General features: G+C 53.0%; 1 protein-coding gene across 1 annotated transcript in view; it reads right to left on the bottom strand.

Moving 5' to 3' along the window:
• Positions 1-21,184, bottom strand: part of LOC125950673 (transcriptional activator cubitus interruptus) — a 47,711-nt gene that overhangs the window by 3,862 nt on the left and 22,665 nt on the right. Inside the window, exons 2-4 of the mRNA XM_049678873.1 lie at positions 3,800-4,308; positions 872-1,368; positions 71-778 (exon numbers count right to left, since the gene is read on the bottom strand). Coding sequence (XP_049534830.1) covers positions 71-778; positions 872-1,368; positions 3,800-4,308 — 1,714 coding nt within the window. The remainder of the gene's footprint in view (positions 1-70; positions 779-871; positions 1,369-3,799; positions 4,309-21,184) is intronic.

The following is a 21,184-nucleotide window of genomic DNA, read 5'->3' as shown; positions in this document are numbered from 1 at the left end:
CGAAAAAAAAAATATAAACGATTATTCCGGTGTTCAATCGTGTACGATCGATCCCAAATCCCGTACTTACCGTGCATTTGTGTGGCTTTTCGCCCGTATGCCGTCGCATGTGCACCACCAGCATGTACTGCGCCTTGAACGGTTTCTCATCCCGCGAGCAATCCTCCCACCGGCACACGAAGGACTTTTTGTTCGCATGAATGTGATCATTGTTGATGTGCTTCACCAGCTCGTCCTGGGTGTTAAATTCCAGCGCACAGCCCCGCCAATGGCAGTTGGTTTCGATAAAGTCACCCGGTTCATCCTTCGGATCGGTCGTATCCGCCCGCGAACCGCGACCATCGCGTGCACTACCACCATCGCCAAAGCCACTCCCAGCCATCAGATCGCCACCGGACATGGTTCCATTACAATCCACCATGCTCATCATACCACCACCACCACCACCGCCCATTGGAGGACCATTGGAATCCGATCCTCCCCGGGCACCATGTTCCGGGTGCGATGGGCTGAGATTGAGACCTCCGTTCTGTGTGGTGGATGTCGCCGACACGGTACCGTTGGTAGGTCCGCCCTGGGTAGAGGTTGGACTCAGGTGATGGTTGGAGGTGATCATTGCCGATCCGCACGGTGGGCTAGCCTTATGCGGTGGAATGCTTTCGCGCTTGACTCGCGACTTTTTCTGCTGTGCGTTCGTTGCGCTGTCCGCTTCGACGCGTGCCACTTGCGAGCTGGAAGTCGGCGTTTCATGCTTCTTGCTCGAGAGATCCGTAATTTGCTGTAGCGTGGAATGGAGCGGAACGGAAAACAAAAGAAAAACAAACATGAAAATTCATCCCATCGAAATGGCAAATGGTGGTGGGGACCTTACCTGTGGTTTGCTGCTGCTGCTCATCGACGAATGGCCAGGATGAAGCGGATGTCCAGGATGCAGCGAGAACATACTAGCCGTCGGTGGTGTGTGATGGCCAGGGAGCGAATGCAACGCGAAGCTGCTGGTGCGCAACAGATGCTGCAGATGCGGTGCCATGGCACTGTGCATACCGAGGGCCGCCGGTCCGAGTGCGCTGGCCGATAGATGACCGTACGAACCGCTGGTACTGCTGCTCCGTGAAGCGTTCACCAGCGAGGCCAGTGAATTGGGCGAATAGCGGATCATCGAACTGATGTCGAACGAATCCGAGTATGGCGATGAGGAGAGGGCCCGTTTGCGACTCACGCTGGCCCGAATACTGCCCGGCCGTGGACTGTTCAACCGGCTGGCCGCGTCGATGCTGAAGTGGAAGTCCGCACTGGCCAGCGAGCTGGCCGGGTGCAGATCGGCGATTGCGTTCCGCGCATTGATGTACTCCGGCGTCAGCCCCAAACCTGTGCGCAGCGATGAGCGAAAAGACAGAAAAGGCGTTAATTGCATCTCCGCATAAGGCCGCGATTAAGGTGACACTCATTTCCGATTCCGCACCATGCACACACACACACACATACGTGCGTCCAGCTCCTTAATGGCGCTTCGAGTGGCGCAAGGTCCTCCCCGGATTTCGCATCGAAACAACACCTGCAGCGCAACCATTCCTCCTCCGTCCATTCCGATATCGATACAATGTTGTGTGTTTTATGGAGTGATTTTATAACCGGCCATAAAATGCCAGTTATCACCATTACCACCGCGAACAGGACACCTGCCTCACGCTGCCCCGCGTCGTTCGTTTGGAGGACGCTCGGTGACAGCGTCTCCATATCTAATATGGAATCAAACAACGCAACTCCACCATCAACCGATTGCCGATGTCGCCCGATGTCAACGACGACGTGACATACGGTAACACGACGATGGCGATGGTGATGACGATGGCAAAAGGCGTAACCCCCGGCCGCAGAAGCAGCAGCAAGGAGCTGGAAGTATCGCTTGTGAAGAAGAGCTGCCACAGCGGACCGGTTTGTGGACGGACCGGAGCGCATACACCTACGACAACTTCATCAGGCGCTCTATTCCGCGATCGTCCCAGGGAGCGAGGCGGTTGCTTAGCATTCCACGATCGTCTCATCGGGATAGAGATCATAAGATCGTCCGAAATGTGATTTAAACGCGTCGTTGACAAACGGTGCCCCACCCCGGGATGCATGCCGATGACATTGAGACACTCCGCGTCCCGGCGTCCCGGGTTCATCGTTGTCCGGTGCGTCAGGGATGATCAAAGCGAAGGCGCCGGATCGGACGGAGGATTATAGAGACGCTCGTGCACGCTCGTGCGTGCATTTGCATTGCTCCACAACGCCTCTTGATATCCCTGTTCTGTCGCTCAGGGACACCACCGTGACACGCTCGCTTGCGCTTTTCATTAATGACCATTCCGCCGAGTCCGGTCCGATCTCTCCGAAACAACCGCACGATAGATGACGATCCTCTCACCAATCACTCTTCGCTTTCCATTTGTAGTCCAGCGTGGTACACTTGATGCGTACTGATGCTCCTCCTGGTGCAGTACCGGGAGTGATATGTTGCGGCCACCGCGCTTAGAACTGAAGATCGCCGAGCTGACAAACGCTAAACAACTTCCCCGGTATGCGTGGCGCAAGAAGCAACAAATCGGCTCGGGGGCCTTTAGGGAGTTTAGAAACTTAGAATGAGACGCGACGTCGGTTCTCGCCGGTCCGAGCGTACGTGAAACGTGATCGAACTTATAAATAACCCTTCTTCGCGTGTCATATTTGCCTCCGTCCAGCCAGCCAGCCAGCTTAGTGTGTCCGTGTAGTGTGCCCTCTCTGTACTACGGCACAGCATATTTCAAGCAAACGACTCTTGCCTAGGTCTACTGCTTCTGTTGCTGCTCCTGGTGTTCCCCGGTGCTCCCTTCTAGCCACCTCGGGACACTGACGCACTACTATGTGCGACCGAGACCGGGACGGGTGTAATTTGTTTGCATTTTATTGTTGTTTTTATTTCATTCAACTGTTTTGCCTTAGACCGCTCGATCAGGCGACCCAGGCCAGACCAGCACGCCAGTGCGTACCCGAAACGGTGCGCTGCTATGAGGCCACCACCACCACCACCGTCTTTTTGGTAGCACGATCGCTTCCACCCAAGGCGTGGTTTGTGCGTTTTATGAGCTTTTTGAAACAATATTTTGACTTCCAGCTAGCAGTGTGTTAAAGGAGCGGTGGGGAGGGGGGGGGTGGTTGGTTGAGGGGGTGGTTCTTCGGGAGTTTTAGCACGGCCAAACTAGGACACACATAACCCGAGCACCAGCAACGGATTGTGCAAAGGAAGGAGGAGGAAGCACATTAGTCATTCATGAGGCCAGTGGTCGGGCGTACGCCCGAACACACACACATACGGGCACATACACAAACACGCGGACACTGAGCGGATGTTGGTGGCCGGGCGGCCTAGCTGACGAGAACGTGATCGATGGGGCCAAGGAGCGAAACCGTGGCAGGCAGCAAAAGCGCACAAGCAGCAGCAGTAGTAGTAGTAGTAGGCATTTGCGCCTAGTAATGATGGTTGTCGCGGTCGCGCGCGCGGATATATTTTTAACGCCTAATGGACCAATTTGTTTGCGTGGTACGCCGTATGCCACGGATCGCGGTGACTTCCGGTGCGTCCCTTCCCCCACCCGGGGGTGGGGTGGAAGATGATGAGCGCACGTCACCCCCCTGACCACGTTGCCCACTGATCGCACCGTTGTTTGGTGTGTCGATGACGGAATCGGAATGCCGGTTTCGTTTCGGTTCGGTTGGGTTGGGAGTGGTCGTCAAGGTCGCGTCCTCGCGTGCCATCAGCATCATCATCGCTACTTACCGTGCAGGGAGGCCGAAGCGTGCTGGAGTGAGTAAAGGTGCTCCATGTAACCGGGTATCCTGTAGGCGGGATGAAAGTCCCCAGGATGGGGCACTGGCACTGAGGGTAGGTTGGTCGTCGTTTGTCCGGACGCCGCAGCCGCCGCCGCCGCCGCCGGTCCGGTCGTGGCAGCCGCCGCCGTTCCGTTCGGTAGCCCCGGGCTGGAACCGCCACCGGCGACCGGTGGTGACGGTCCGTTGTTACCGTTGATCGTCGTCGCTCCGTTCGTAGCGCCGCCGGTGCTACTCGATCGCGGTTCGCCGTCGCCGTTCAGCGAGGCTCCCGAGGTGGCCGGCGGTGAGATCGTCAACGGTACCACCGTAGCAGCGCCCGTTGCCGGCGGATGCGACTGTAACACTGTCGTACCACCGTTCATCTGGGCCGCTTCAGCGCTAGCCATGGCCGCGGCGACCGCCGCACGACGCGCACTCAAGAACTGCAATTCGGCAAAGTTGGCATTATTCGTCAACCTGGAGATGGAGCAGAAGGAGAAGAAGAAAAGACGCAAACGGCATGAGAAATCGGAGCCAGCTCATACATTACAATGTTATCAATCCCTCGCGCGCACAGACACGCTCAAGTTTTGCAGCAAACATAATTTTCTGCACGTGTTACATATTTGAGAGAGTTTCAATTTACACACACACACACGCACATACTGCGGCCATACACTACGGGGCCACCGTCGTAGAGTCGACGTGACCGTCGAGACGATGGCACAACATGGTGGTGCATTGCGTGGTGTGTGATTGGCCCCCGGGGGGAAGAAGGGAAACCGCCCTTTTGACAAGCAATGTTCAAGCGAAATCAACGATGGTGATCACCGGAGGTAGGGAAAGAGGAAGGAGAAGGACACAGTCGGGGGACATTTAACATTTCAATATATCATACCACGCACCGCACGCGCCGCATGTCCCGCGCGTTTTCGGCACACGATCAAGCGGCGCGCACACGCGGGCACGATTCGTGGCGTTGCTGTATATATCGTGGTCGATCAGCGAGAACAACAACATATTCAAATTGAGGTTAGGCCCGCCAACGATAGTACCTAGAGACGTCCGTCCGCGCGCGCACCGTGATGCTGTCTCTGTTGCCGCTTGCACACACATTTTTAAGCCAATTGAAAAGATATCGATCAAAAACAGCGAGAAAGCGATGGTCCGCAATCGAAGGAGGGGGGAGGGGCGCGGTCGGTGAGGGCAATGGCTCCACCACGGCCATTCGCGCTGACGCTGACTAAGATGAATGGATGGAGACATCAACGAAACGAAGAGCGGAGAAAATATGGAGCTTCGACGTGCGACGGCGGGAGGGTGGTTGGTGGTAAAGGCAATCCGGTGTGCGGCGAGGACTTCATCTGGCCATCGCTGTGCAACGAGCCTGTGTCTATGCTGCGACACAGACCGCTACGTACAGCTTCTGATTGATCGAGGTAGGCCTGAAGAGTGACCCGAATACCCGGACCTTGCTCCTGCAATTAACCATCGTAGTTAGCGTCGAGTTATTGGTAATAGGAATTGGAACACTCCAGGGATGGTCCAAACCAAGGAACTTGATCTTTAGACCACCCGAGGCGAGCAACTCTGGCCACTTTCTGGACTATTAACATGAAATTACAATATCCGGACCAATAGAACACTCCGGATCCGGATGTCTACCGCAAGCCAGTGGACCAGCAGCACACCAGGAGCTACTATGGTATCGCGCACTCTTCCGGCTGTGTGTTGTTCCGGTCGAACCTGCTCGCTTGCTGTGGTGCGAAAACACAGGAAACGTTCCGTGATTGCTTTATGGGTTAAGAGGAGTCCTTCTCTTCGAGTCGTATCGTGTCGTGTCTGCACTCCAGCACTCCCGTCCAGCAGGAACAAAGCTTGCTGCTCGCTGCTTCACCAGCATAAAGGCATGCCAGGATTCGTGTCCCGGAGGAACCACGGCCAACCGGGGCATCTCAGGTTTCGCTCAAAACCATTATTACTACTGTAATTCCCGGATCCGCATCATTCGGAATACCGGGGAGTCTTGGTACTCCTTCCCCCTTCCCCATTACACCATCACCCCCCGTCGGCCATTATTCATGCAGCCATTCATCGGCGTGCAACGCGATCCTGCTCTGCCGCCTTTTGTGAGGTTATGGTTCCTTTTGATTACGTCGATGAACCTAATCTACCAGCACGATCGCGCATTTTTCGGTACGGGCCCCCGTCGACGCGCGATTCCACTTGCTTCCGTGACCGTGTGTGTGTGTGTGTGTAGCGGAGTGGTGGCAGGACAGGACGCTCGTCGGTCGTCCCCCAGGATGTGCCCGCGCGCGCGACCGAGCGAGCAGCTAAGCTATTGAGTTACTTTGGCGCACATTTCTCTCGCTGTCAAAAGAGATTGGTTGCCCAGGCGACCGCCGCGCGCACACACCATATACCATGCGCTCACAATGCACAATGTGCAACCGACGTAATTCGAGAAATCTTCTGCTCCAACTCGGGTACACTCCCCGGCCAGGAGTGCCAGGCACACCAGGGGTGGGCGCACTAACACACGGGTACACGAGATCACGATCCGCGATCCTTCCTCTCGCGGCGGGATAATGATGATAATTTTCGTTGCAGAAAGGGGACCAATCGCACACCGCGCGGTCGGGTCGTGAGATGCGGGGTTACTCCGGCAGTTTATCTTGTAACCGAAGATCCCGGCGCGCGCGAGGAGGGCAGGGTCGAGAGATACGAGGTCCCCCCGGGGATCCCCCCGTTGGGTTGGGAAATGATTTCTTTATTTTGATAAACAGATTATTGTCTATTAATATTGCATTATGATGATGCTCGCGCGCGCCGGTCCGTACGGGTGGGTGGGGGCGGTCCCCGGAGGCCACCGAACGTTCACGTTGCACACTCTTTCCTTCTCTCTCACTGTCTCTCTGTCTCTCTTTCTCGCATCCCACGGATGCGCTTGAAATGAACGATTGTGCATAATTGAGAAATAACATTTTATAAGCATCTTCACCCGGAGTGCGCTCCCTGGTGCATCGGGGTGGCAAGCAACGTTAGGAGGAGCAGCTAGGAGAAGAGCAGATCGGCGGTCCTCGCCCTCGCGAAATTATACAGATCTTTCCCGCCCTCGGATGTGCGTTAGCAGGTTTGCGGCTGCGGCTTTGCGTGATGCACCGCCATCGCTGCTGCTGCTGCTGCTGCTCGAGGGGATCGCAACATAATTCGCTGGCCATCCACAGAGCTAAATTGTATCCTTTTGCTCCTCCGTGGCGCACTTCGTGAGCACTTGTTCGCGAGACCACAATGAAGGCTACGCGTTCAGGGGAACAGAGAGAGAGAGAGAGAGAGAGAGAGAGAGAGAGAGAGAGAGAACTACAAAATGAAACAATTTGCTGCGAGGCAATAACGAAGACCAAATTACGTTTCGCCAGCCAGCCGGCCATGTGGTCGCGAGTGGTCGCTAACAAAGGACGTTTGCCGTTTGGACCTAGCTCAGTCTGATCCACTCTGTCTTGGGACGGGATTTCCCCCCCCCCATTTGTGCGTTTGCTCGAATCGATTTCACCTCTTATCGGCGAGCGCCGAGATGGAGGTAGCGAGAGCAGCAAAGGATAAAACAATCGCGGTCCCGAAATCGAATCGAACCGAAATCCTCGCATCCTCCCTCCCTCCCGCTCGCGATCGAATTGGATTTTGGTCACGCCCACCACGTCGTCGTCGACGATGATGATCGTAGCCCTCGAGATTTCTCGGGTTTGCGGCGATCGACCGCCCGATAGACAGCAGCAGCAACCACCGATCGATAGAGCCAGGTAAGTGCCGCCACTTTGAGGCGCAGACGGGAGGCCGAGGGGGGGAGGGTGAACCATTCGGACACCTCCCACCATGCTGGCCACGGGTTCCGGCCATTCGTTGTTTGAAACACGACCGAACGGCCCCCGGGTTGTCCATTTTGCTCTCTCGATCTCTCGTCCTGTGCTCACGATCCGCGAGACTCGCGAAGCTGCTTGTGTCTGTGTGTCTGTGTGTGTGGGTTGTGGGAGGATAGATCCCTCACATACGGGGTGCTACCACCGCACACAACATCGATCAGCACCGGCAGGCAGCCTGCGCTTTCGCCTTCGTGCACCCGATTATGTTGCTCGCAAAGGTTGAACCGCGATGAAAGGCGCGAGGGAGGTAGGTGGTGGAAGGTATGATCGTCAATCGCCAAACAACGATCGTGCAGTACGAGCACGAGCTGAGCTCGATGATGTAGAGCTCCGACCGTCGAGTCGGTTGAGTACGGAAAGAGCGCTGTGCTTGGTAGCATAAAGCTCACCAACGGGTGCTGCTGATCGTGAGATCACGCGCTTTGCATTGATCATCGACAAAGGGAGTTGGTTGTGGATAGCGCACGTATCGTGCACTCCTGTGAGCTACTGCTTTTGATGGAGCTGAGGATCATTGGGATGCTCACAACAACATTCTGTAACAGACATTGAAGCAACATTAGACCATTTAATGTCCGGAAATGATCTACTCGTAGACTCGCGAGGCATGATTTCAAGGCGCGCGATGGTCTCCAGCGAAGGTGTGAATTACGATCACGTTACGACTGTCACCATAACCCGCTGGAAACTCTGCAAACCACAAAAGAAAATACAAACAATTTCAAGTAGTTGATGGTAATGAGAAAGATAAACATGACTTCGCCAGTTTAATGCAGCTGAAGACGAACTGCAACAGACGACTGTCCTTGTCGTCATCTCAGAAATGTTGGTGCCATTGTTGATACCGAAGAGCAATCTTGATTTGATTCCCGTTCTAAGCCAACTTTACAGGCTGGGTTGACGTCTGCAATTCTCAAAACATGCCAATCAAATACTCCATCATACGGGTCTAAATATCCTTCTGAGAATGCTCCTTTCGAACACGGGCATAAAACGAATTTGTGTCACTTCTATCCTATACACAAATCTCAGAAACTAATGAGAGTACTAATGCGAGAGTTTAAATCGTCTACAATCCCAATTGCATCTTTCTTGATAAGATTCTCGACTGGATTAGGGGATTAATTTCCAGCTCTGTTCTGCTTATTACTTCCGATAACGGATACTCAAAATAATTAATTCAGACATCAAATATCCCGAGGACTTGAAGTGTATAGGATCTGCTCGAGACTACTGCACATAATATAAGGGCATAGTGGTAAGCCATAGAGCCATAGTAAATAATAGAAAGCCATCGAGATAGGTAAAATATGTTTCATCGTGTTCTTATAACTTTAAGACGCGTTAATCAAGTTAGCACCAAAATATGATCGCATCGCAGCGGTAGAGCTCATGTACCACCATTCCAACATCTCAGATCGTAAGATGCTTATTCCAACGGTTCTAAGTGATGATGACGGTTCTCCTCTTCATTACAAACCGCGTGCTGATGGCTAGAGGATCGGAGCAGCAGCGGAACGCAGTTACGCTCCAGAGTCCAATTGCACCCCGAGTCCCAATTATTATTGATCATTATACTCTCCGTACTCCGCCGGGGACCACTTGCGGGGTTCAAACACATAAAAAACGAAATCAACGATCTTGCCAAAAACCTTCGCCCCGAAAACAAAACAAAAAAAAAATCTCCAAAAACCAAATCATCCCATCCCCAAAAATCCCATCATCTCACGGTCTGGTCCGCGCGTGTGGTGTGCGAGGAGTCGTCGGCCAGGCTGGCTGGCTGGCTGGCTGGCTGTTGCGGCTGCTGGCGAAACCGTCGAACCCGCCACACCGTTCGAAAGGAATGAAAAATAATAAAGTAATTACATATTTACGTTTCTTTACCGCCCGTTTTCGCGAAATAGTTTTCTCGTGACCGTCCTCGTGTGGCCCCGTCGTGGTCGGTCTCTTCTCGACCTGTTGTGCACCACACACCTCGCGCGTGCTGCAGGCAGGTCGGTCGGCCGCCTCTCTGTCGATAAGCGGAACCGGGAACAGGGATCGAGGATCGAGTGCGCCACCGCCGCTGCCGCCACAGGCCAGCGATGATGATGATGATGATCGGGCCGAGATGATTGGCGATGAATTCAACGGGTTTTCTTCCCGATTTGCAGCGAAGGTTAATTGGAGCAGGAGCCCTTTTCCCTCCGAAGATGCGGTGGGGCAGAGACTGTTTGGGTTTTTTTTTTGGGGGAGAGAATCATCGTTTTCATGTTGTTCCTTTTTGTTTCCCATTTTTTCTGATGTTGCTGCTGCTGGCTTGTGTTTGGTTTGTTGCAATCTTGCTGCTGCGTCTCTCGACCGGCCTCAACACCGTCCCTCAATGATGATGATGATGATGAGGCCAACGGAGATACATCTTCGTACTGCATTCCCTTTCTCTCTCTTTTTCTCTCTTTTTCTCTTTCGCTCCGGCTGACTGGCTTGTTGGCTGGCATGCAGAAACAGTTTAGCATCCAATCTATAATTTAAAACAAACAAAATACCAAAAGCAACAAGCCCAACCGCCAGCCCAGGCGAATGCATAGCGGTGCAGCAAACAGATGGACGACGACAACGACGGCCACAGACGCGCTGGCGATGAAAACATGGCGCGTTGCAGCCAGCGAAAATGATGAGCATCGTAAAAGTTTAATTACGATCTGCTGCGAATTACGAGTGGCTGCGATGGTCCCCGCTGTCTGCCGCGCTCCCTTCTATTCCCTGTCGCATCAGCGATGTGGCCTCCAGTTGGCCTCCAGTTGGGCCTCCGGGGGTGTACACGGGTGAACGGAAGCAGCTCGAACCCGCGATACGGTGGTCAGTGAGTGCGCGAGCGAACGGCGGATGATTTATCCTCCCGAATGTCCCAAATAACAGGCTGCTGCTCCTGGGGCTACACACAGGCCACCACAGCGGGGAGGGGGGAAGGGAATGGTGAGTGGGAGGAATAATTAGTGTGACACACACGAGACTCCAAATTGGATCGCGCGAAGGCCACCGCGAGATCGCGCTGGAGAAGTCTCGCTGGCACACACTCGGTGGTGTGTTATTCGGTCGCATGCGGAAACTATATTCTAGCGGAACATAAATTACACCTCCAAACGGGCGCACACGCCAACCAGCGCCAGTCAGCCAGCACCAACACCACGGCCTTCGTCATCGCCATCGTACAGTACTCGCAACCTTCGGCGACAATTTCGCACAAAACCTACAACCTCCTTCGGAGTCTCAATCGGAGCAGCGGCAGCAGCAGCAGCAGCATATGCATGCACTCGCGTCGGCATGTGCGCGAGAGAGAGCGAGGCCGGCCCCGAGCGTGTGCGTGTGTAGCCAGGCCAGGCCGACGAGCTGCTCCTCGCCAACATTCCATAAGACGCGCGCATAATAAATTGTCTGGAGAGTGCGTTTGCTTGTCTCGGACCGCGGTCTTGGCTTGACTGCTGCTCTCCGGTGTTGCTTTTCCCCGCAAAAAGCTCCACCAACAAGAGTGCAACAAGAGCGCTCGACTCGACAACATTGACGCCAACGACGACGACGACAACGACGACGACGATCAACTGGGTGAGTGAGGAGGCGTGTTGGGGGTGGTGGCAGGATCGAATGTCTTTCTAAGATGCGAGAAATCGTTGGCATTGTATTCGCCTTTTCACCCTGTTGCTGATTGGTGACAAGGTCGGGAATGGTGGCAACGAAGCAGCGCAGCGACGACGACGCTAGACGTGGTCCCGGAATGCAAACGACCGTCCGATGCACCGATGCGATCGCTGTGCATCCAAAAGAACTCACTCCTGTGTGTGTGCGTCCCTTTCGTATCCTGTCAAAAGCCGGTGACATCGATCGCGAACAATGATGATAAGTAAATTGTTGGCACAAGTAAATGAAACACATTAGCTAATAAGCGATCCACTGCTGGACCGAGCTGCACAAACCTCTCGCTTGGTGTCGTCGTCGATCGCCTGGCAACGTATTGCTGCTGCCGCGATACTCGAGGAGAAGTCAATTTGTAAAGGTTGGCTTCTCCCTTGAAAGTCTCTTGACTGAGACGAAGCAGCAGCAATGAAATCTTGCTCCATTCGTTAATGCTTGCGCGCCATTCAATTGAACCCGTCCGCTTCTCGAGCACGCACCTTCCCCTAACACCTCTTCCTGCTCCTTCTCCTCCACGTGTATCTCCTTCGTTCCTTTGCGTCGTTGTCGTAAAATGAATTAATGAAAAACATGAATACATTTGTTAGCGCGCTTTTCCTTCGTTCGAAGTACTGTGCGAGTGTACTGTGCGCGAGGTGGATGGTTCCAGAGACCCAGGGTGTAAGTGTGTGCTGAGCGTACACATCTGCACCGCTGTATGTGCGACAGTATAGTGTGGCAGCCATCCGCGGGAACCATCCGCGGGAGGAGAACACCACACACCATTGGACGTTGGTTGGGTTATTAATTATTTATTAGACGATCCCAACACCTCCATGGACGTCGACGACACCGGCTGGTCCACTGGCACTGGTGGCTTGGTGGTGGGCGCATCGATCGATCAAAAACGCTTTTGACGCACTGGACGCGGACCCAAGCGGACCTGCTGCAGGGAAGATTGGAAACAATAGTGTGCTGATGGTGGGCCCGCTGCCAAGGGAAGGGACCACAGGGACCGTGTGGTGGTGGTGCTTGTTAACGCGGAAATGCCGAGGTGTTGAAACGAGTGTCTCTATTTGGTCGATGGGGCGGAGTACTGGGTGGACTGAACGCTGGACACTGGGGCCGATCGACGACGACGATCGATGTTGGTGTCTCTCCAATCAGCGCGTCCACGGGGAAGCGTCCCCCACGGCAGAAAGGGGGTACAAGATTGGGATCTAGTGAGAGGATCGAGTTTCACTTGTCGTGTCCCCTACACTACTGCCACCCGGTCCGGCCACCACCAATGCCCTCGGGAGTGTCCAGCAATCACGGGGCAAGCGCGCACACACCTCAGGGTGCTTTGTAGATCGAGCGAACGATCGAGAGGGTGCGCCGCTGTTGTGGTATGTAACATTTTAATCAACGCCAGCCAGCCGGCGAGCCTGTGACTTCGCAACAGCTAGGAATCTACTGTGTATCCCTTTGCTTAACAGCCCTCTTCGATAGCAGCAACAGAGAGAGAGGACAGAGTGTACCGCGAAAGAAGAAAGTTGGACCACCCCGCACACGGCACGGGTTAGTTCAATAATCGATCAATTACAATCGCATTAGGTGCGCTCTTCAGTCGCCTCCCACCCCCCGGGAGGCGTGCGCTGTGATCCGAGCACGACACGATATGCGCGGACACGACACTCGCCCGGACTCGCTACACGATACGCTAGATTGATCACGGAACTCCCGCTCCTTTCGCGCGATATGCTGGCCATTGACCACGACAACGACGACGACGACGCCGACGGTGCGCCTTATCGCTGGCTGCACACGCCGGCGCACACTGTGTCCTATCTTGTTGCTTCTAATGCGAAGGTCTCCAACCGCTCGAACCGGCAGTTGTAGAGCAGCAAACGGAGTTCAATCCTGTTATTGGTGTAGCACTCGAGACGAGGCGACGACAGCAGCAGCAGCGCCACGGTGTGCGCCCCTCCTATGAGTCAGGCGGGCTCAAGCGCTGGGGTCCATCGTCTCCGGGCGCCGCCTTCACGCCGGCGGCGACGTTCAGTTCAATTGACGTCCGCGTGCAAATCTCGCGCGCACTGGAGTGCACGACAAGACCTCCACCAAAGGTTCATGGCGACAACCAGATAGGCACAAGCTCCTCGTTCCTGCCTCCACCGTCGTCACCACCGTTCCGTTTGTGGGGCCGTCGTAATGTGGCCGAAACAGAAATTATCTGATTTATGATTATTGCGATTTATATGATCAGTTTCATTGAGTCGCGCGCGCCTGCGCTCGCCCCGTTCGCTCTTCCAGCGCTTAATAGATTGCGACCGCGTGTGTCCGGTCGTTCGGATAGGCTGTTGTTGGTCTGTTGGTCGAACCTCTTGCAGCAACGATCGCGTTGCGGAGTACATACAGTTTGCACTGATGCTACAATTGTTTTATGGCAGCTGACGGTTGGTTGGCTGGTTGGTTGGATAGTTGTTTGGCTTCCGATGGTTGGCCCAATGGAATGGGTGTCGTCTTATGACACCCCAGCAGCACCAGGAACGACCTTTGAACCAAGGTGAGCGCGAGGTGAGACCGGAGTGTGATCGATCGCCAGTGGATGCCTGGAGGAGAACAATCATTTTATGTTAATTGGTCCGCGGAGCGCATCTTTCGATCGCTTATCCACCTCTCAGCGATCTCCATTTAACCTTTTATCAGACCCACGGTCCCGCGAGGCCGATGATGCTCCCGGAAGTCCACTGGCGTCCACTCGAACGCGATCGAACACGCGAACCGGAGGCTCACCTGGCGAGATTTGACCTCCGCGAGCCGAGAGCAGTTATCGGACATCTTCATTAGGGAGAAACGTGGAACGGGCCAACCGCGACCGGTCAATCGATCGATCGATCGATCGATCGATGGCGGGAAGCAAGGAAACGTTATCTTTGAGACCAAAACGAGATCCCCCGAATATCGCGGAAAAGAAGAGGAAGGAAGACAAGGAACCGAATCCCGAGACCGAGAGAACGCCAGAACGTCGGTTGATTATCCCGTTCTCATCTCGGCTCCCCCTCAGCGATCAGCGCTTCTAACCCTCCCCCTCGCGACCGTTTTCCGGTGGAACTTGTCAAACGTACATTTCCGGTGTTATCGACCTGACCGGCAGCTCGCGGTCTGATGATGATGATGATGATGAGAGGAAGGCCGGGAGGACGTGCGTGGCGCACCCTAATCGACCGGTCTCGATCAACGGGGGGTTCTCTCTCTCTGCTCTCCTCTCTCTCTTAGTCATTCCAGCCATTCAAAAACCCACTACCAATACTGCTGCTGCTGCTGCTGGTGCTGCTGAGGCCAAAACTGATGATCTGAGGAGATACTCCCGGGGTTCGACTCACCGCACACAACACCCGGACTCGCTGTCAAACGGGTCGGAAATCAAAAATAACTCCTTCAGCCAAAAACGTACCCCCTTCGATGACGAGGAGGAGAAGGAGGTGGCGAAGGAAATGGAAGAGAGACATCGGCCACATTTTACGGTGCGCCCGGTCGTCGTCATCGTCGTCGTCGTCTCCCCTCGATTACTTTTCCGCCCAATTAGAGCCGATTCTGTTGCGCCGTTCCCTCCATGTTCTTCGTTTCGTCTGTTTGTTTCCGCTCTCTCCATCGTGGGCGCTGCTGCTTTCCCGTCGAGAACCAGGGGTCGGCAACGTCCCCAGACCGAGCGGGCAGGGCATGTGTGTTTTGTGGAAGCTCCGGCGACACAACACGATTGTCAAAAACCTGCCGCAAGATCTTTTTCTCTCGTTCCCTCTCGTTCGATCGATTCGATCGTTTGTAGGAAAAACCGTCTCCTCCTCATCTTTGTCATTCGACTGATGAACTGATGTTTTTGTTTACAAAAAGCCCGAAATAAGCAAAGCAAATCAGCGTTGGAGCAACAACTACCGGATGATAGGATCGATCGGTAGAATTCCTCCTTCTGTCCCTTTGTCCGTACGATCCTCCGGCAATCCGTTGGCTAGGTAACGGGTGTTTCACGCAACCACAACCCTGTCCTCGGTTCTGCCAGTTTCCTCCCCATCCTTTGCGTTCTGTTAAACGGTAGTGGCTGCCGCCGTCACCGCCATGGCCGCCACGGGAGAGTGAAACATTAGTAAACTCTGAGTTTCGCACGGTGATCGGTGTATTGGGATGGGATGATGTTCCCCGTGGTCCGGAATCGATCGGATCTCCACCGCGGAGGCGTAGTAGGTAACTCGAGATGCGATAATGGGGAGACAGATTGAACCGGATACAGCAACATACACTACGGCTGACGGTGGCTTGTGAAATGTCGTCTGTTACCGCGCTGTCTATGTTTGATTTGTTAATGCTTTTCACCGGCACGGGACGGCTGCTGCTGATGGCGCCGTTACGGAGTAGAACAACTCGCGAGGGAGTAAATGAAAAGGTTTTAAAGGATTTTTCGTCAAAGTGATGATGAAGTAGAATATGGTTATCGTTTCTTCTAGAGGATTACGCACATTGCGCATAGTTATACGAATGTTATAATGCTACATTGCAAATCATAGAAAACAACCAAAGGTAAATTTATGTTTGATGACCTTTTGATGATTCATTGATGATTGATCCATCGTAAGTCTAATAAGTCTACAACCATTTTTAACGAAGGATAATTTTATAAAATACGAGGTACTTTCCGGTTTGCATAGAAAGCTTCTATGTATTTTTTCCTTCATTATGAGTTTCGATAAATTGAAGAATAGCCTTTCAAAAAAGGTTATTGAAAGTAATCCTTTGATGGTAGAGTACCAGCTGATAAATTCGCAAAAAAAGTTTAAATACGTAAAACTGTGAAATCACAAAAACTGTATGAAGACTGGAAAAACTGCTGTATTCTTCAACCTATTTCTATGCCATATTATAACCATTTTTCCTCTATAGGGCATGCACTTGTAGACCAGTACCTCATCAACAATGATGTACAACACGATAGAAAAAAAAAACATTCGAAAGAAAATCACATTTCCGCTCGTGTTTGTTTGCCGTGTTTGTTTGCCAAAAAACCACCAAAATAAAATGCAAAGAGACAAGCGAATGCGGTTGTAAAGCATTGCAAACAACGGCTGGACACTGCCCCAATTGACTCACGTCAAAACAAGGACTTCAATCAACGGTGGTGCTTCCGGCCCCAGGGCGGCGATACAATCATCAGCACGACGGCCGGAAACGAAAGTGACAACAAGTACACTGTTGCGTAAACAGATCATTTAGCGGGTCACCAAAGCGAGAAAGTGACGATTGTCCGCCCCGTTGTGGGCTGGCAGATTTCGAGGCGCGAAGATTGGAAGCGATGTGATTTAATTACCGCACTTTACGCTTAAGCGCACCCCCGGAACGTGCCGGATTGTTGGTCGGAACACGGTAGTGGTCGTGGTGCTGCTGCTGCTCTTCGCACATTTAGTGTAAATCGAGCGATCAAATCGCGCCATCATGGTCATCCACGAGCCACGACACCATCCACGGAGCCGGATTGTCTCGCTTGCTTATCGGTGACCACAATCGGTTGCGGTGGTGGTGGTTGCGAGCGTGCGAAGCGCAAACCGGGGTGTACGCCTTGGCGATCATTTGGCCGGCCAGCGCGCGACCGATTGCCAGCGCGACATCATGATGCACGGCGTGGTCGATTACCACTCTCTGCGAGTCGACGTGTGACTGACACACATGTCTCGGACCTCGGTGCTGATCTTGCTCGATGAACTGGCGTAACCACCCGGGCCCGGACCCGGGCGAGAGGTACGCTTTGCACATGGAACGCGGTGTCTTGATGGTTCTTCGCACCATTCGTCGCCGTCGTTTTGGGAGAGTAGTTGAACCTGAAGAAGGAAAACGACGTCCACGACGAATTGCCTGCGTTATCCAAATGATTTATGTCTGTTTTGGGGACACGGTTGGATGTGAGATGCGCGCGCGCACGCAGATCAGTTAAAGGTTTTTCGAGGGTTTTTTTTTCGTTTACTTCCGATGCTCACCATCACGTACTCTTGTGTGTATAGGTGCTGCTCTCAAGAGTTTCAGAGAGCAAACCATATGATCTTTTGCTGTGTTTTGTTGTTACTTCATTAAGCTCACCAAAAACATCACAAACTATGTAAAATGGTGCATAATGGCCGATCGGTTAAGACACGTTCACAAGTTTTCTTTAAATCAAACAACAGCTCAACCGATCGCCAGCAATAACGTGCTAGAACAATCAACGTTCGTCGTGTTCAGGTGCGTTCCCCGCAATGCCCTGTCCCTCTGGTACGTGTTACCGTGAATACAAACCCGGGGAACGAATCCATTCTGCTCGTTTCATCCCAAAACTAATCCAGAACGGACAACATCCCCGAAGTTTGTCTCGCAGCACGTACTCTCTTTCTCGCCTCCCGGCCGGAAAGCATTGCGCTGATGCTGAGCGCGCAGCCGCCGCCCTTGGGTTCCACACAATCGGTTCCGCAGCAAGCTGTTCCGGAGCTACGGGCCACGATCACCACCACCTCAGGACATCCACTCGCTGCTCACGGGGCGCAGGTTGGTTCGAAAAGATTAAGACCCAGGTCGTTCGGTCTGCCAGCCAGCAGGCTGTCCACTTTTCACCACCACTTCCCCCCTCCATCATCTCTCTGCTTCCGAAGAAGCCTGTCAGGGTGAGCGGTTTTGTGGGAGAGCAGATCAGCGGGAACCTACCACACCACACCACACAAAAGCACTTCATTGTGCAAAGCGATTACGACGCGATCGTGTGTACAAGCGCGCGCAGCTTGCGGCTTGCGGCTCACGGCCGGAGGAAAGGTAAGCGCAACGACCGAACCGGACTGGAGACAGGAGATCCAGAAAATCGACACCGAAAAATCGGTGTAGGAGTGTGAAAGGAGTGTAGCAAATTAACAGGCAAAACAGACAGAGACCCAGAAACTAAACCGAAAGCCAAAGCTAACGCGCTAAAAAAAAATCGGGGCCGGAGGGTGCCAAAAAAAGCATAAACTCAAACGAAGTGTTTGAAAGCGCGGAACTGACGGAGCAAATGCAGAACAACCGAAATCCGGCCAAGGAGGAAGGAGCGCGCCCCGGAGTGTACCCAACGAAATAATAAATGCGCTCTCGAATAAATTTAATTTACATATACGAGTTAATCAATTTGAATAAGTTGTTAAGAAATAGAGGTAACCGTGTGCTCGGCGTGCTCTGCTTCACCTCTGCGCTTCTGCTGCTTGCTATCCCCTTCTTCTCACCACCAGCACTTTTTTTGCAGTTCCAGTTCGTTTCATCTCGTTTTGCACAACACAAGGATCCTCTCCCCGGGCGTAATCCGTTTTAACATTTCGAACATTTCGCTCTGCTCCACCTGAGCCAGCTTTATGGGGGGTTTTTGTTTTGTTATGAAACACCAAAATCATTGCACTGCACTAAATAACGGCCGCTATTTCCTTCTTCATCTCTCCAGCAGCCAGGCGGCCGCTGTAGTCAGTATGGCCCCCTTTTCCGCCTGTCGTTATACCGTGGTCCACGGTCCACGGTCAGTGCCCAGTGGACGAGCGGACCGCTTGTCAAAGGCTTGGTTCCAAGAATGCTGCTCTCCCGCGTGTTATTAATACACGCGCGGAGGTCATCTTCGCGCTGTAATGCGGTTTAGCAGAGGGCTGAGGAGCGCGCCTGCGAGGAACATGTTCATTCTTTATGTGCTCTTATCTAGCCGTTTCTTGACTTTTCTGTCTCTTCGCCGCCGCGTGCGGGGCTGTTTGCTCGAGCTACTGTCGCGCAAGTAACACGAGAAATGCTTAGCCTCGGACCTTCTCCTGCATGGAATCTGTACCGGCACCAGATCACTTCTCTCGGCTTCTCGGCGTGGCTCTTGTTTAGACAGAGACATTCTTCCTGCCACCCGGGGATGAGTGGAGTGAGCGGAGTGAGCGCGTTAATTTGATCATTTGTTTGTCTTTTCATTACGCGGTTTGCTGATTTACGGAATGCTTACTTGTAAAAATAGTAATCATGTTGATCATTCCTGTCATGCTTGCTCTTCTGTTCTGCTCGGAGCTCGGAGATGCTTTTCTCTGTGGCAGTGGGCTTGCTTTTAAATAGCAGCCATGCTGCTGCTGCCATTGTTTTGGTATGCAAACAGGGAAGGTATGTCTCTTTGAAGACTGCATGCGCGCTGAGTGAAGACAGAAGTCACCGTTAGTGAATGCAGAGAATCCATCACCATCACTGACTAGTCTCGACTTACGTGTTTGTCTTGAAGTTCCCTTCAAAGGTTTTCGCTATCCATGAAGTAGCACCAACCGTTCTTAAGTATCATTGCTTTGAATCTCAGTTCATTGCGAAAGCATCAAAGAATCTTTCATCCCAAGACTGTAAAACGAAGGTTATGGACAGCACCCTGGCTAATGTTCGCACAAAGCAGAAGCCTGCGAAACGGTTAACCTTGTATCAGCTCCATTTGGCCCCCGAAAACGTCACTCGAATCGACATCAAACGAACCCCTCCGGCGCTACGGTGGCTTCTTTACGCTTTCGAAGCACAGCCAAACCGGCCAGAAGGAGGAGGGAGCGACACCGGGGCAGGACACCACTATCCGGTTTCGCAAAAACCAGAACGCTCTGGAGCACAGCTTTGGGGTGTGCGCAGCAAGACAGAAAAAACAAAATTGCGTCTTTTTTTTGATAGTGAACCGTTTTGACAACTTCATTTCGTATTCATCGAAGCCCCAGTCCCGGTGCCAAAAAGGCGGCGACACGGGAAGCTGCGGATTAGCTCGACTAATTCGTCGAGCGTCGCCGCGACTCTAGTGGCGATCAAATTTATCGCATGACCATTGGCCGTGCGCGCGTGTGTGTGTGTGTGTGTGTGTGCTAGAGCTCAATTTGGAAATCGAATCCAATTCACTTCAACACCTTAGGTTACGGGGAGTTTTTTTTTGCGTAGAATTCTACGGATTCGCATATTAAGCCAATTAGTGCAGAGCGCGTCTCGGGGAAGTTTCTACTCAAACAACCAACTAAAACGCTACAAATACGATGATGAAACATGATAGCCGCAAGAGCTGCACTACGCTCAGCGCCTTAGCAGTGATCCTTCAGTTCAGTTCTCATACATTATGGGCGAAAGGATCGGACGGGTTCATATATCGATTGGCGAATCGTGCCGTGATCACTTTCCCGATGCGGTTGGCGCATGAACGCGATGAGGTGGAAAAGGGTGGAAGAGGCTCTTTTTTTATTACACCGAATAGCACATCTGGGTAGCGCCCTCGCACATCCCATAGGTCAACTTCATCCATCCAGGGTGCAGGGAGCATCGTGCACCTTCTTCATGGGAACGTGATTTACAAAAACGATAATCTGATCGCGTTTCGTGCACCACGATCGCGTCACGATGAGGCACGATGAGGTGATGTCGGGAGGAGAGCGAGCAAGCGCCCGGAGTCCCCCATTTAGGGCTACTACTTCATCAGGAAATTCCAGTAATCCGCCCGGGGGCACATTCTCATCGGTCGGTCCCCGGTCGGTGTGATCGGTGTTCCCATCGCGCTCAGGAAGTAGCCGCCAACGGGAACGGGAAGGGAGCACAGGAACGTTGATCGCGGGGGATTCGCCCGGTAAGCAATGGTTACGGTCACTTTACCCTTCGAATTAGAACATTAACTCCGTTCGTCAGCCAATCAAACTGTGTAGCGAGCGGGAAATCTCTTAATTAAGTCGAAAACAAAAGGCTTTTCCGAGAGCCGCGAGAGGACCATCCGCAACCATCATTTAAACATTAAAACCGAC

Source organism: Anopheles darlingi, chromosome 2 (genome assembly GCF_943734745.1).
Source record: "Anopheles darlingi chromosome 2, idAnoDarlMG_H_01, whole genome shotgun sequence".
NCBI classification, from domain to species: domain Eukaryota; kingdom Metazoa; phylum Arthropoda; class Insecta; order Diptera; family Culicidae; genus Anopheles; species Anopheles darlingi.
Note: the sequence above shows the minus strand (reverse complement) of the source record. Positions and strands in the feature narration are given on the sequence as shown.